Here is a 12,592-nt window from a genome sequence, read left to right as displayed (position 1 = left end):
CTGTTTATAGGCAGTCGAACTGGAATTACATGTCCTTTCGGTTCTGGATCGGTACTTGGATCGCCGTCATCCTGCTCATCCTCGTGGCCATTGACGCGAGTGCTTTGGTCTGCTACATCACGAGATTCACCGAGGAGAACTTCGCCACCCTCATCGCGTTCATCTTCATCTACAAGGTGAAGTCACCCTTATTTTCATTTACGAAATAAAATCCCCCTCGCCTTCATCCAGAAATTAAAATCGTCTTCATCTACATCTAGAAGGTAAAGTGAGCTACAAAGTGGAGGGCTTCGAGGACCGGCTCTTGCGAGGTACCCTGTAATCATCCAACTCTCTAATTTCCTGGCGAATTGCTCGCTGCATTGACCTCCATCCCCGGTCTTTTTTTTTTTTTTTTTTTTTTTCTAAAAGGTACAAGACTCACCTTGTCGCCCACCTGAATTATTCCCGTCGAGGTTCCTTCACCTCTCTCGAAGGCAAGGTGGAGGGTCGACGGAACGGTCCCCGGGGTGATTTATTCCCCTGATTACGTAAAGTTCGGTCGACCTTCGACCGACGCTGCCGAGGCACGCGAGGTCGAGGTCTAATTGCAGGGGACCTCAGTAGTAAACGCCGACTAGGTGCAAAATCAGCGAAAACTCGAACATCTGGGTCGAGTGGTCGATGGGAAAGACACCGAAAGTGTACCCTCTATCCCCCGGGTCTTGATATTCTCAGGCTTCCCGGATAAAGCACTTGAGTGGTTTAAAGTTGCGGCCTGGAGTCGATGAACGACCTTTGGTGAAATGAGCTCGACGCTGACGTCGTAGCCATTTTTTAATTGCCTCTTACACCCCTCACATAGCGCGGCGTAAAGAAAAAACAGCGAAATGTTCAGCTGAAAATTTTTCCATTTTTTTTCCAGGCGGTGGAGAACGTCCTATCAATTGGGAAGAAGTTCCCCTTGAACATGCACACGGCAGAATTCGATGGTTTAGATTGTTGGTGCCGACCTCCGAACTATTCCCTCCCTGCGAGCTACGATCGCGTCAATTGGACCGCGATGGATCGGACAGTTTGTCAGGTAAGGAAAATAAAAAAATCACCCCCTGCGACCTGGGATTTATCTCTCCCCCTTTACCTGTAAATTTATAAAGACGTCCCTAAATCCTAGGAATTAATTCCAGAGTTACAATGGCACTATGGAGGGCGATGGCTGCGAAGTTCCTCAGTACGTCCCCGACGTGTTCCTCATGTCCATCATCTTGTTCATGGGCACCTTCCTGTTATCCATAGAATTAAAGGACTTCAAGAACGCCCTCTTCTTCCCCTCGAAGGTGAGCCACTACTTGGTGCGCCGCTAATTGTTGATATTTAATTTATTACCGATTATTCATCATCGACGATGACCCCCAGGTTAGGCAGATCGTCAGCGATTTCGCGGTGATAATCGCCATCCTCTCCATGTCGAGTCTGGATTATTTCGTGGGGATTCGCACCCCGAAATTGGAGGTCCCTAGGGAGTTCAAGCCGACCCTGGAAGACCGAGGATGGATGATATGGCCCTTCCAACATAATCCATGGTGGAGTGCCATCGTCGCCTCTTTGCCCGCTCTCCTGGGCACCATCCTCATCTTCATGGACCAGCAGATCACCGCGGTCATTGTCAACCGCAAGGAGAACAAGCTGAAGGTGCGCTGAAAATCCGATTCGATATTATTTATTAATTACTGGGAGGTGGTCATTTTTTTTTTTTTTTCGTTTCTCGTACCTCTTGTAGAAGGGGTGCGGCTATCATCTGGACCTCTTTGTTCTGGCGGTCCTGATCGAGATCTGCTCCGTGATGGGTCTTCCTTGGTTCGTCGCTGCCACTGTCCTGTCGATTAATCACGTGAATTCCCTGAAACTCGAGTCGGAGTGTGCCGCTCCAGGAGAGAAACCCCAGTTTTTAGGGGTTCGCGAACAGAGGGCGACGCACATCCTGATCTTCCTCATGATCGGGTGCTCGGTCTTCCTGACCCCGATGTTGAGCCACATCCCGATGCCGGTGCTCTTCGGGGTCTTCTTGTACATGGGCGTCGCGTCCTTGAAAGGCCTTCAATTCTTCGACAGGATCCTCATCATGCTGATGCCGGTCAAGTACCAGCCGGACTACATGTTCCTTCGACAGGTGGGTGTCGATGCCTCCTAATAAAAATCTTCCTATCGCTATTCGTGCCTTATTTTATATCAACTTTCCCGCTTCCAGGTTCCTCTGAAGCGAGTGCACATGTTCACCATGATCCAGCTCACCTGCCTCGCCTGCCTCTGGATCATAAAATCTTTCAGCACGACCTCCATTCTTTTCCCACTCATGGTGAGTCAAGCGACTTCGTTTTAACGCGCAGGAAAATATTTTTATCCGTAAAAAAAAAATTATCACCGCAGAATTCTTGGATTAAGACATTTTGGCTGATAGCGTCTAACAATAAGATCGTGGCAGATCGATGTGTATTCGGTTCATGAAGAAATTTTTTGAAATTTTACTGATATTTATTTTTTTTCTCCCCAGCTGGTCGTGATGATCGGCATTAGGAAGTCCCTAGACTTCGTCTTCACCCAGAGGGAGCTGAAGATCCTCGACGACGTGATGCCGGAGCCTTCTAAAAAACACGCCGACGACCTGCGACAATTGGAAAGCGGCGAGGTTAGCACTGCGACGCGAATCCTACGAGCTATAATTTGTCGCAAATAGCATTTGTCTGGTGACCGCGGGAAAAGCTGACCCGTGATCACCGTAGCCATAAGCGACTGCGATAAGATAGCCTTAACTGGCCGCAAGTAATTCCCCAGGAGAGGTAATCGCAAGGGGTTGCGATCAAGGGAAAGACCCGCTGAAGGGCCTTCATCGATATCGACACCGATTAAGTAGGACAATTCGGACCAGTTTAATTGAATTAAAGTACGTTAAGACCACGGTGTTCGTTTACGGAGGGCTAGCCGACGCTTATCCGTCACTTCTCACCCTGATAACACCCGCCGCCGTAAGCGTCGTTCGACCTAAAGTTGACTTAATGTTTAAGTAATCGGGGACTGTTCGCGGAAACGATGTCACCGAATGATCAGAAATCACAAACCAACTCGATAATCGGTGGCTGAATTTTTTGTCCGATTTTAGCGAGCCACGTTAATGCCTAGTAATTCGAATTCTTGTGGCGTGCAAGGACCCATCGATGATTACCGAACAAATTTTTGTACTTATTAGAGAAATGGACGAATCAGATTAGTCGTATTTGAGGATCGATAATAAATACTCTCGGAAATTCAGTGATCTCGAGGGATCCTGTATTTTTTGTTCTTTCTTTTCTTGGAGCTCAGGTTTTTTCGAATGGTCCTTGATTATATGGCAGAAGCAACGACCCTCGCGAAGACGTTCCATGTTGATAAGAGATAGGCGGACGAATCGTGGCGTCCATTTTTTTGGATCTGCCTATTGTTAGGAGGGACGAAACTCTTAAGCCATTCAATTGTGGATCGAGGATCGATTGCAGAGGTATGGAGAGCTGCCACTTAGAACAGACTTATAATTACATAGGTTCAATTAGAGTTAGTCAAGGCTTTGCGGCGTTTAATGCTTAAAAAAGAAGAAAAAAAAAAAAAGGAAACATTCACAAGCGACTCTCGTCGGGCTTACTCGCTTGCTCGTTCGAGCACTCTTCACTGATAAAAATCGATGGGAATTTACATAAATTTTTTATTCATACTGGTTTCGCGCGGGAAAGATGTAAATTGGAAGAATGAAAAATTGCAAAATGTATAAACACACGTTACAGTGGACATTTTTTCGTATCAGCGAATTTATATTCGGATTAAATGCAATCTGATAAGATGTAATTTTACTGTAATTTATCGTGGAATCGAAATGACGATTATGCAAATTTACCGAATTTTTATCAGTGCTCATCTCTCATACTTCATCCGCTCCCTCGTGATTATTATCATTGTAATTAAAATTGACGATTTGGTGCAATGGAGGCGATATTAAGCGAGTAGAGCCGGCGAGTACGAATCCAGTGATTACCCTCTTCGGGGTGATTTTTGATCGATTGATTATCGGGAGTATATATCATGACTTCGCTCGTTATCGCTCGCTGTTAATCGTTATCGCTCGTCTCTTGTGAGATACAATCCGGAAAGGGATACGAAAAGGACGTAAAAAAAGAGCCTCGCCATCTCCCGCCCGTCATTGGTCCATCCGCAGATGCACGCCCGTCATTCCTGAACGTCATCGAATCATCTCGATGCATGGCTCTGCACCACGCATCATCCTAGACTAGGCCGTAGACTAGATGCGACTAAAGTGCAGTTGCATCCTTGATTGAATCACTCAGGACCAGAGCGAGCCCCTCGGCTTCGGGGCCTCGGGGAACCTGCAGATCCCCCTAGCCAATGGGAACATCATGAAGATCCCTCTGACCAGCATCAACATCACCGAGGAGGTCAACAAGACCGGAATCTGGCAGCAGGTGAACGAGGGCAACGCCAATGAGAAGTGCAAGCCTCCGAAGATGATCAAGTACGTCGATTATCCCCCAAAACGCGACTTACGAAAAACTCCCACGCGACCTCGATTTAATTCCCCAGGATTAATCGAGATGTTACGGTGAAACACCGAAATCTGGAGAATGTCGAATTTCACCGGTGAATGTCAACATTCACATAGTCGCTTGGTGTATGTCCGAAATATTTGCTAAATACCCTTATTTCTGACTTACACCGGTAAATGTTGACATTCACCTTGCACTAATATCTGTGATTGTCGACACACACTGGAGAGGGTCCGAATGTACAACAATGTAATAAAATATTCGATCTTTCACCGACGTATTTGGTATCTGTTGACATTCACCGGTGAAAGTCGACATTCTCCAATTTCGGTCATTCACCGTAACAGATATACTTCAATCTGCTGATCCTTAACTCCTTGAACGAATCTTCATTTGTGGGAATTTTTATTTGTGAGAGAAAAATTGTTCTTTTACATGTAGGAACGAAGTATCGAGGAATTAATTAATGCAGGAGATTGCTTCGTGGGAAAGGGATGATTTTGAAGTTTTATCAATTTTTTTAAGGGAATTTTCATGGAATGATGCTTGCGATTTTATTCCCCAGGATTAATCGATATACTTCAATCAGCTGATCCTTAACTCCTTGAACGAATCTTCATTTGTGGGAATTTTCATTTGTGCGAGAAAAATTGTTCTTTTCCACGTAGGAACGAGATATCGAGGAATTAATTAATCCAGGGGATTGCTTCGTGGGAAAGAGATGATTTTGAAGTTTTATCAATTTTTTGAAGGGAATTTTCATGGAATGATGCATTTATTTGTGAGAGAAAAATTATTCTTTTCCATGTAGGAACGAAGTATCGAGGAATTAATTAATGCAGGGGATTGCTTCGTGGGAAAGGGATGATTTTGAAGTTTTATCAATTTTCGGAAGGGAATTTTCATGGAATGATGCATTTATTTGTGAGAGAAAAATTGTTCTTTTCCATGTAGGAACGAAGTATCGAGGAATTAATTAATGCAGGGGATTGCTTCGTAGGAAAGAGATGATTTTGAAGTTTTATCAATTTTTTGAAGGGAATTTTCATGGAATGATGCATTGTTTTTTTTTTCTCTCTCTCGACCGATGCAGCGTGGGGAAGCAGAAGAAGCACTCGAAGAACGATGGCGCTCTTTTGGCTGACGAGACCACCAGGCTCACCACCATGACGGAGGAGGAAGAGGAGGACTGTGGGATCTCTATCAAGGTGACGAGCGTAAATGACTCTAAATTCTAACCACGACCACCACCGACACCACCAAACAATGCAAGCGACACACGCGCAATGGCGACCGCACCAAAAACACCGGCATGCGACACTTCCCAATGCACCGGGGCTGTGAGTAAACTGGAGATCCCTCGCGATGGCAGCGCCTCACTCGAAACCCTTAACAAAATTCCAATTAATTAAACAAAACACGGCGAGGTGAAGTGAAACATCCTTCAAATCAGTCGATTCTAATACAACACTTTTTTTTAAGGGTATTAGACCAAACTGTCCGAAACTTTGACACATCACTCCTAATCATCTAAGAATTGTCCTGACACATTGAAAATTTGGATTTTTCAAGAAAATTTTTTAACTCAGTCCCGACCAGAACCAAAATGGCGTCGAGCTCTCATATTTCGATCAATATACAATTATCGAAGGCTCTGATATGAGAATCGAAAGGGTCAGGACAATTTTACGAGAATTTAGAACACTCTGGTAATCGATAAACTCGCATTTGAACGGGATAAAGGCAAAAAAAGTGTTGTATGCGCTTCTTTGCTAAAATGATGGTAATACGAGGTCTCGGAGTGAAAATTTAATTGGCCTGGAAATCACAGATGGCGCAAGGGGTCCCTCTGCAGTCAATTAGGGCCTTAGAAAGCATGAATCTAGAAGATTTCTGGAGTTTTACTTCGATTTCTTTATAATTATTGTACGAAAACGACAGGTGGAGTATGCCATTTGGTGCAATACCCAATATAATTCGACCCTGCTGTCAATATAAAAACCAACGTCGGCAACGTAGGCATTTAGAAAAGTCTTCTTCATCGACGTTGATCAAGTTCCTCGACGTGTTTCACTTCACCTTAACAACGATCCCCCGATTTGCACGGTGCATGCGCCCAATTTAACCTCATATGCAACTACTCGGTACACTCGGCGAGGCCCAGCCCGTCTTATGCACTCTCGAACAATGGGGATTTCAATTTCTGCCGGTTGATTTTTACAATCTCTCTTTCGCCATTGGCCTGCACCTCGGCCCGTAATTGCACGTCGGGTAAATTACTATCTATCCTAATTGCGGACGGCGAGTTCAAGTCCGACTGGGAGACTGACCATAGAGTGCAGCTGATGGCGGGGGATTGATTTTTAATCTTTTTTTTTAGTGGATTTTAATATATGTAGGTGGTATTGAAATTTGAGGTTACACTTTGGGCATTTTACTGGAGGATTTATAGGGGGTGGTTTTTATCATTTCGCTTAATTTCAGGTCGATCTGATTCGTTCCAAGGATTCGACCAGCCCCCTCAAGGCCAACGGCACTACTTCCGCCGAGACGTCCGTTTAAACTGCAGGATGCATCCGGGATGCATCCTGCGGGAATTAAGGATATCCTCGACAGAGGCGCACTGATCTACGAGGAGGAATATGCGTTTAGGAATAAGGTGATAGCGAAGTTAAATTTCCGCCAGGACGCGCGTCTCGTCCGTGAGGTATCCCTGGTGCATCCTGCGGATCCTTTATGTGCATTTCCACATCCTCGAAGTCATAATCGGTTACGGTCATAAATCCGTCGACCAAAATTCTTTTACTTGTGCCAGGATGTCCTTCGAATACCTCACGTCGGCCGATATGCAGATGCAGGTGCATTCCGAGATGCACGGGAACGCTTTGCCTTCGTAGCGGACATTGAGATTTTTCTACCAGCGGCGCTTTTTGCGTTTTCTACGGGACTTTCTAACGCATCGCCTTGGACCTTGACGACCGCGAAAAATGTCCTACCAAGGATAGTCTTAAATTTATTTTTCGAGCCATCTCGAGAGGTATTTTTTTGGATAGAGACGAGGACGAGCCGGAAGGGAAAGGTTTGACGTACTTCAATTTTTCGATGTTTCGGCTGAAAAAAAATTTAATTTTTATTAGTAAGGCCCTAAATTGTTATAAATTGCAATGTTTTTGCTCGAGGTGGAATGTCTGGATTTTTCGGACCTCGTCTCTCGTTGCTCTCAAGGCGCAGGGATGGTGAATGAAAATGAATTCTGCTGCGGTTTTGTTGCAAGTGCGTTTGTAAGTGCACTTGGAGGTGCAATACATGTCCGAGGGTGGGAGTAATTTAAGGGTGGGTGCATAACGTGCGCGATGGCTTGATAAATCCTCGTTTGAAAGGACCTTAAGGCGGTCCTGTACCGGTGTGCGTAATTCTTGTGGATGTACCTTGTCCGAATAGCAAAATGGCGTTCGTAGGGTCTCAGTATTTTTGGAAACGTAGACAAGGGAACGTATTTATGCCCGCGGATGCCCGTGCATGTATACGCACGAGGCTCCCTTCTTAAGGCTTGAGGTTATGTTTTATGACTTTTTAAAGGGTCTTCGTTGCGATATCGTTTTCGAGTGTCGGCGGATCTCTCGCGAGCTTTTTTTCATAAATGGCTTGAAGATTCGATTTTTTAAGGGGGCACGTAAGAACCCTTGGGAGAGGATTAAGGGGATGTCACGTCGAAAAAGATGGCCGAGATCGGTTTGCCTCGTCGACGTAGTATTATTCGGTTGTGATTAGTTAGTCAAATAAGTTCTGCTGCCACGAGGTCCGGCTGGGTCTCGAAAACTGATCAGATCGTCCTTTGTCATCCGGATGATCCTTCAGAATTTTTCCCCAATTTTCGGGATTTTCCTTGCGATTGTCAAGCCGGACTTTGCACTTGGTTAAGCTCCATCTTTGGAACCGAAGATTTTCCGTTGCTAAATTTCCTTCTTGTCATAGTTATTCCCTCACAACTGTAGAGAACTATAACCCGGCATTCGTGAAGCTGTACTCCGATTGTGTAAATAAGTAACTGCGTGTTAGAGACTAGTATAACTATGTTACTAATAAACGATTTATTAATGCCTGCCAATTGTCCTATTCTTCGAAAATGTCCAGCGATGAGTTTGGAAAAGTGCAGTTGCATCCGCCAGCGGCGCGAATTCCGTCTTTCGTGTTGAAGAAGATCATCAGGTAAGTAATCGTGGTTGCGATTACCTGTAAGTAAGTATTAATATTTAAAAACATAGTTTGATCCTCCCTACCACCAACAAGCTGCAGAAAGTTAAGAAAAATGACCGATTGCACGAGTGTGCGATCCAACGAGAACATCCCACATGCGGTGAACGTCGTGTTCCGGTGCAGCAATTGCAGGGAGAATTGTTGCAGCTGGAAATATGAAAATGAATATTAAAGGATCCTGAAAAAAATTATTAAAAAATTCTATATACTCCAGCATTGATTGTAATGATCAACCATGAGTTATATTAACTCCACCTCAATTCTGGCATCCTGGTTCACTGTGTTCGCCAAAACCTTGTTGACGACGTTTGCAGTTTCGTGCATCTTAAAATAGGAATTAAATGAAATTCGTCCCATTTTCAGGGATTCATAAATTTAAGATGAAGTGAAACACGTCGAGGAACTTGATCAACGTCGATAAAGAAGATTTTTCTAAATGCCTACGTTGCCGACGTTGGTTTTTATATCGACAGCTGGGTCGAATTATATTGGGTATTGTACCAAATGGCATATTCCACCTGTCGTTTTCGTACAATAATTATAAAGAAATCGAAGTAAAACTCCAGAAATCCTCTAGATTCATGCTTTCTGAGGCCCTAATTGACTGCGGAGGGACCCCCTGCGCCATCTGTGATTTCCAGGTCAATTAAATGTTCACTCCGAGACCTCGTATTACCATCGTTTTAGCAAAGAAGCGCATACAACACTTTTTTTTTGCCTTTATCCCGTTGAAATGCGAGTTTATCGACTACCAAAGTGTTCTAAATTCTCGTAAAATTGTCCTGGCCCTTTCGATTCTCATATCGGAGCCTTCGATAATTGTATATTGATCGAAATTTCAGAGCTCGACGCCATTTTGGTTCTGGTCTGGACTGAGTGAAAAAATTTGTTTGAAAAATCCAAATTTTCAATGTGTCAGGACAATTCTTAGATGATCAGGAGTGATGTGTCAAGGTTTCGGACAGTTTGGTCTAATGCCCTTAAAAAAAAGTGTTGTATTCGAATCGACTGATTTGAAGGATGTTTCACTTCACCTTAAGCAATTATCGAAATAATGACGGAAATTCTCGGTACCTTTCCAACGGTCGTGCTGATGCTGGAGGACAGGAAAGTAATGGAAACGAGGGCGATGAACGCCCACGACAAGACGTTGATAACGACTTCTGCACTAGGGGAGTCCTTCAGATGGATTATGGGACTGACTATGTAGTACGCATTGTACACCAACGCGAAGACGTAATACCCTACATTAAACAATGTCGGGATGGAGTAATAATCCGAAACGCTTCGACAGATCTGACAGAGATCTAGGTGGACGTCTCTAAGTCGAGCTATCCTCATCAGCTCGACCTCGCTTAAGAAACACCTTTGATATCGAATCGCCAGGGTTGGGTAGACCTCTTCCGTCAATTCTTCGCCATCGATATCGGCGATGGCTCGGTTGAGGATATCGAACCTGTTGCTGATCATCTTCACCACTAAAATGTACTGGAAGAAGAGCAGATTCGCCAGGAAGCCGGGACCTGTGAAGGTGAATATCGAGATCGTCGGCACTTTGAAGGCGTTTATCTCGCTGATGAAGAGATGCATCCAGAACAAGGAGATAGAGACGAAGAGGCAGATGAAGATGATCAGGGGGAACCTTTGTTGCACCTTCACGTCGACGCTGAAGAAGGTCTGATCCACCCTGGACAATCGGTTGCCGATTTTGACGGCGGTCTTCTGATTCGCGATGAAGACTACCAGACTTGTCAGAACTACTATCAGACCACACAACCACTGAATGAGGTCGATGGTCTGGGTCAGTATGGTTTTGTGGGGATATTCCATCTGGTAGACGTAGGATGCGCCCAAAATCTCCATCCCCACAAAGAAGGACATGAAAACGAGGTTGTAGATGCATCCAAGTCGGGAATAGATGAAGACGGGGGTCAATCTTGAACCACGAAGGCCAACAGTCATCTTGATTTTGATGTTGAAGGTCGCCAGTCCGAAAATCTTGAAGAAGATTAATGGTATTTGGATTATCCACGGGAATCGATGGTGTTGAGAGACTTTCGGCTGCTCCGCCATTTTGTCGAAGACTTTATGGTGGCTCGATATCATGACTTATCGTAAATTTGGGAGAGATATGTGGTTATAAAAATTGGCAAATTTTGTCTTTAGGGTCTCAGCGACCTGGGGAAATCACTCGAGTGCTGAGTCGGCTCTTTTAGAACTGATCTAGGTTGATAAACTACCCTCGAAGGAAGGGTCTCTTTGCTCGAAGGACCTAACGTGTCAAGGAGTCGTGAAAGAAAAAAGATCGAATGCCGATTAGGAAATCAATGCTCGGATCAATGTTGAAATCCTTGCAAAGGAAAAAATAAATAAATAAGCTGTGAATTATTGAAAGCTATTATGTACCTTGAATAAATATGGAAAGCATTTTTGAGTCGACCCCGAATGTTCGAAAATAACTTTTGACATTTTCTCGTAGCAGGGAATTAAGTATTAACAGTGTAATGCGCTTCAGAGACGTAGAAATTCCCAGGACAATTTTCTAATCGCGAGTGCCTGTATCTCGGCAATTCCATCAGCTTGTCCTTTTTCCCCGGTCGATTGAATTTAATCATTAGTCGATCGATGGTCAAATTGAGCAGAGAAAAATCGAAGGGGCCCCTTGGGACCGGATGAAAATTTTCGAGTAATAATCGGTAATTAACTTCCGCCCTTTGCCAAGGGTCTTTAATTGCACACCGCAGCCATTAATCGCGCAAAGTGCACGTTCGAGTGCACTTCCAGTAATTTCACGGCCTTCCATCGGCCCTAATCGCACTTGCAAGTCCGACGGACATGCAGACATGCAGGGTGCATCTCAGGTGACGTACCTGGCACCTGTTGTGTCCTCGCAGGTGCATCTAGTCGAATTAAAGAGCCGGCTGCTATTAAGCCAAGAGAAACTGGACAGTTGATAAACATCGGTCGTCATGGGGAACGAAGGGACCAACAAAGAAGGTCTTTGAAGGTGCCGAAAGAATCCTTGCAGTCGAGGACAGGTTTTCTAAGGATGTTGAAGCAGCTCCAAAATTGGAGGAAGTGGTACTCCTTCCGGTCCTGCGACTTCGCCTCTCTTATGAGGCCGAATTTCGTCCTTTGCCAGATCCACGGATTATTCCCCTACAAAGTTGGAACGGAGACGAGTTGGAGTAAAAATGGAGGTAAAAAAAAAATCCAAGAGCTTAGGAATAAAATTCAAATTCCTACCCCGATAAATAAAGAACGTCATTGATCGAAAGAAATAAGAATTTGCCTTAAGGTGAAGTGAAACACGTCGAGAAACTTGATCAACGTCGATAAAGAAGATTTTTCTAAATGCCTACGTTGCCGACGTTGGTTTTTATATTGACAGCTGGGTCGAATTATATTGGGTATTGTACCAAATGGCATATTCCACCTGTCGTTTTCGTACAATAATTATAAAGAAATCGAAGTAAAACTCCAGAAATCCTCTGAATTCATGCCTTCTGGGGCCCTAATTGACTGCGGAGGGACCCCTTGCGCCATCTGTGATTTCCAGGTCAATTAAATTTTCACTCCGAGACCTCGTATTACCATTGTTTTAGCAAAGAAGCGCATACAACACTTTTTTTGCCTTTATCCCGTTAAAATGCGAGTTTATCGATTACCAGAGTGTTCTAAATTCTCGTAAAATTGTCCTGACCCTTTCGATTCTCATATCAGAGCCTTCGATAATTGTATATCGATCGAAATATGAGAGCTCGACGCTA

At 44.4% G+C, this 12,592-nt stretch overlaps 2 protein-coding genes across 4 annotated transcripts in view; one reads left to right on the top strand and one right to left on the bottom strand.

Annotated features, from left to right (window-relative positions):
• The window catches only part of LOC105696320 (electrogenic sodium bicarbonate cotransporter 1), a 28,085-nt gene extending 19,419 nt beyond the window's left edge, over positions 1–8,666 (top strand). For 2 of the 3 annotated variants that reach the window (XM_012418712.1, XM_023433189.1), the window contains 10 exons: positions 11–176; positions 905–1,063; positions 1,167–1,316; positions 1,396–1,671; positions 1,760–2,149; positions 2,228–2,335; positions 2,531–2,665; positions 4,350–4,534; positions 5,659–5,773; positions 7,050–8,666. In XM_012418712.1, the coding sequence (XP_012274135.1) occupies positions 11–176; positions 905–1,063; positions 1,167–1,316; positions 1,396–1,671; positions 1,760–2,149; positions 2,228–2,335; positions 2,531–2,665; positions 4,350–4,534; positions 5,659–5,773; positions 7,050–7,127 (1,762 nt within the window). In that variant the 3' untranslated portion in view covers positions 7,128–8,666. Of the gene's footprint in view, positions 1–10; positions 177–904; positions 1,064–1,166; positions 1,317–1,395; positions 1,672–1,759; positions 2,150–2,227; positions 2,336–2,530; positions 2,666–4,349; positions 4,535–5,658; positions 5,906–7,049 lie in introns of all 3 variants that reach the window. The other variant, XR_001103710.1, reaches the window with a different exon arrangement.
• Positions 8,667–10,895, bottom strand: LOC105696193 (putative gustatory receptor 28a). Its single transcript, XM_012418438.1, has 4 exons — positions 9,897–10,895; positions 9,078–9,146; positions 8,880–8,969; positions 8,667–8,798 (listed from the first exon to the last, which is right to left on the bottom strand). Exons 1-4 carry the CDS (start codon positions 10,893–10,895, stop codon positions 8,679–8,681), a joined length of 1,278 nt encoding a protein of 425 aa, XP_012273861.1. The 3' UTR covers positions 8,667–8,678.
• Between the last annotated feature and the right edge of the window lie 1,697 nt (positions 10,896–12,592).

The sequence above is a fragment of the Orussus abietinus genome, unplaced genomic scaffold (genome assembly GCF_000612105.2).
Source record: "Orussus abietinus isolate OABI.00-Male unplaced genomic scaffold, Oabi_2.0 scaffold37, whole genome shotgun sequence".
NCBI lineage: Eukaryota > Metazoa > Arthropoda > Insecta > Hymenoptera > Orussidae > Orussus > Orussus abietinus.
Note: the sequence above shows the minus strand (reverse complement) of the source record. Positions and strands in the feature narration are given on the sequence as shown.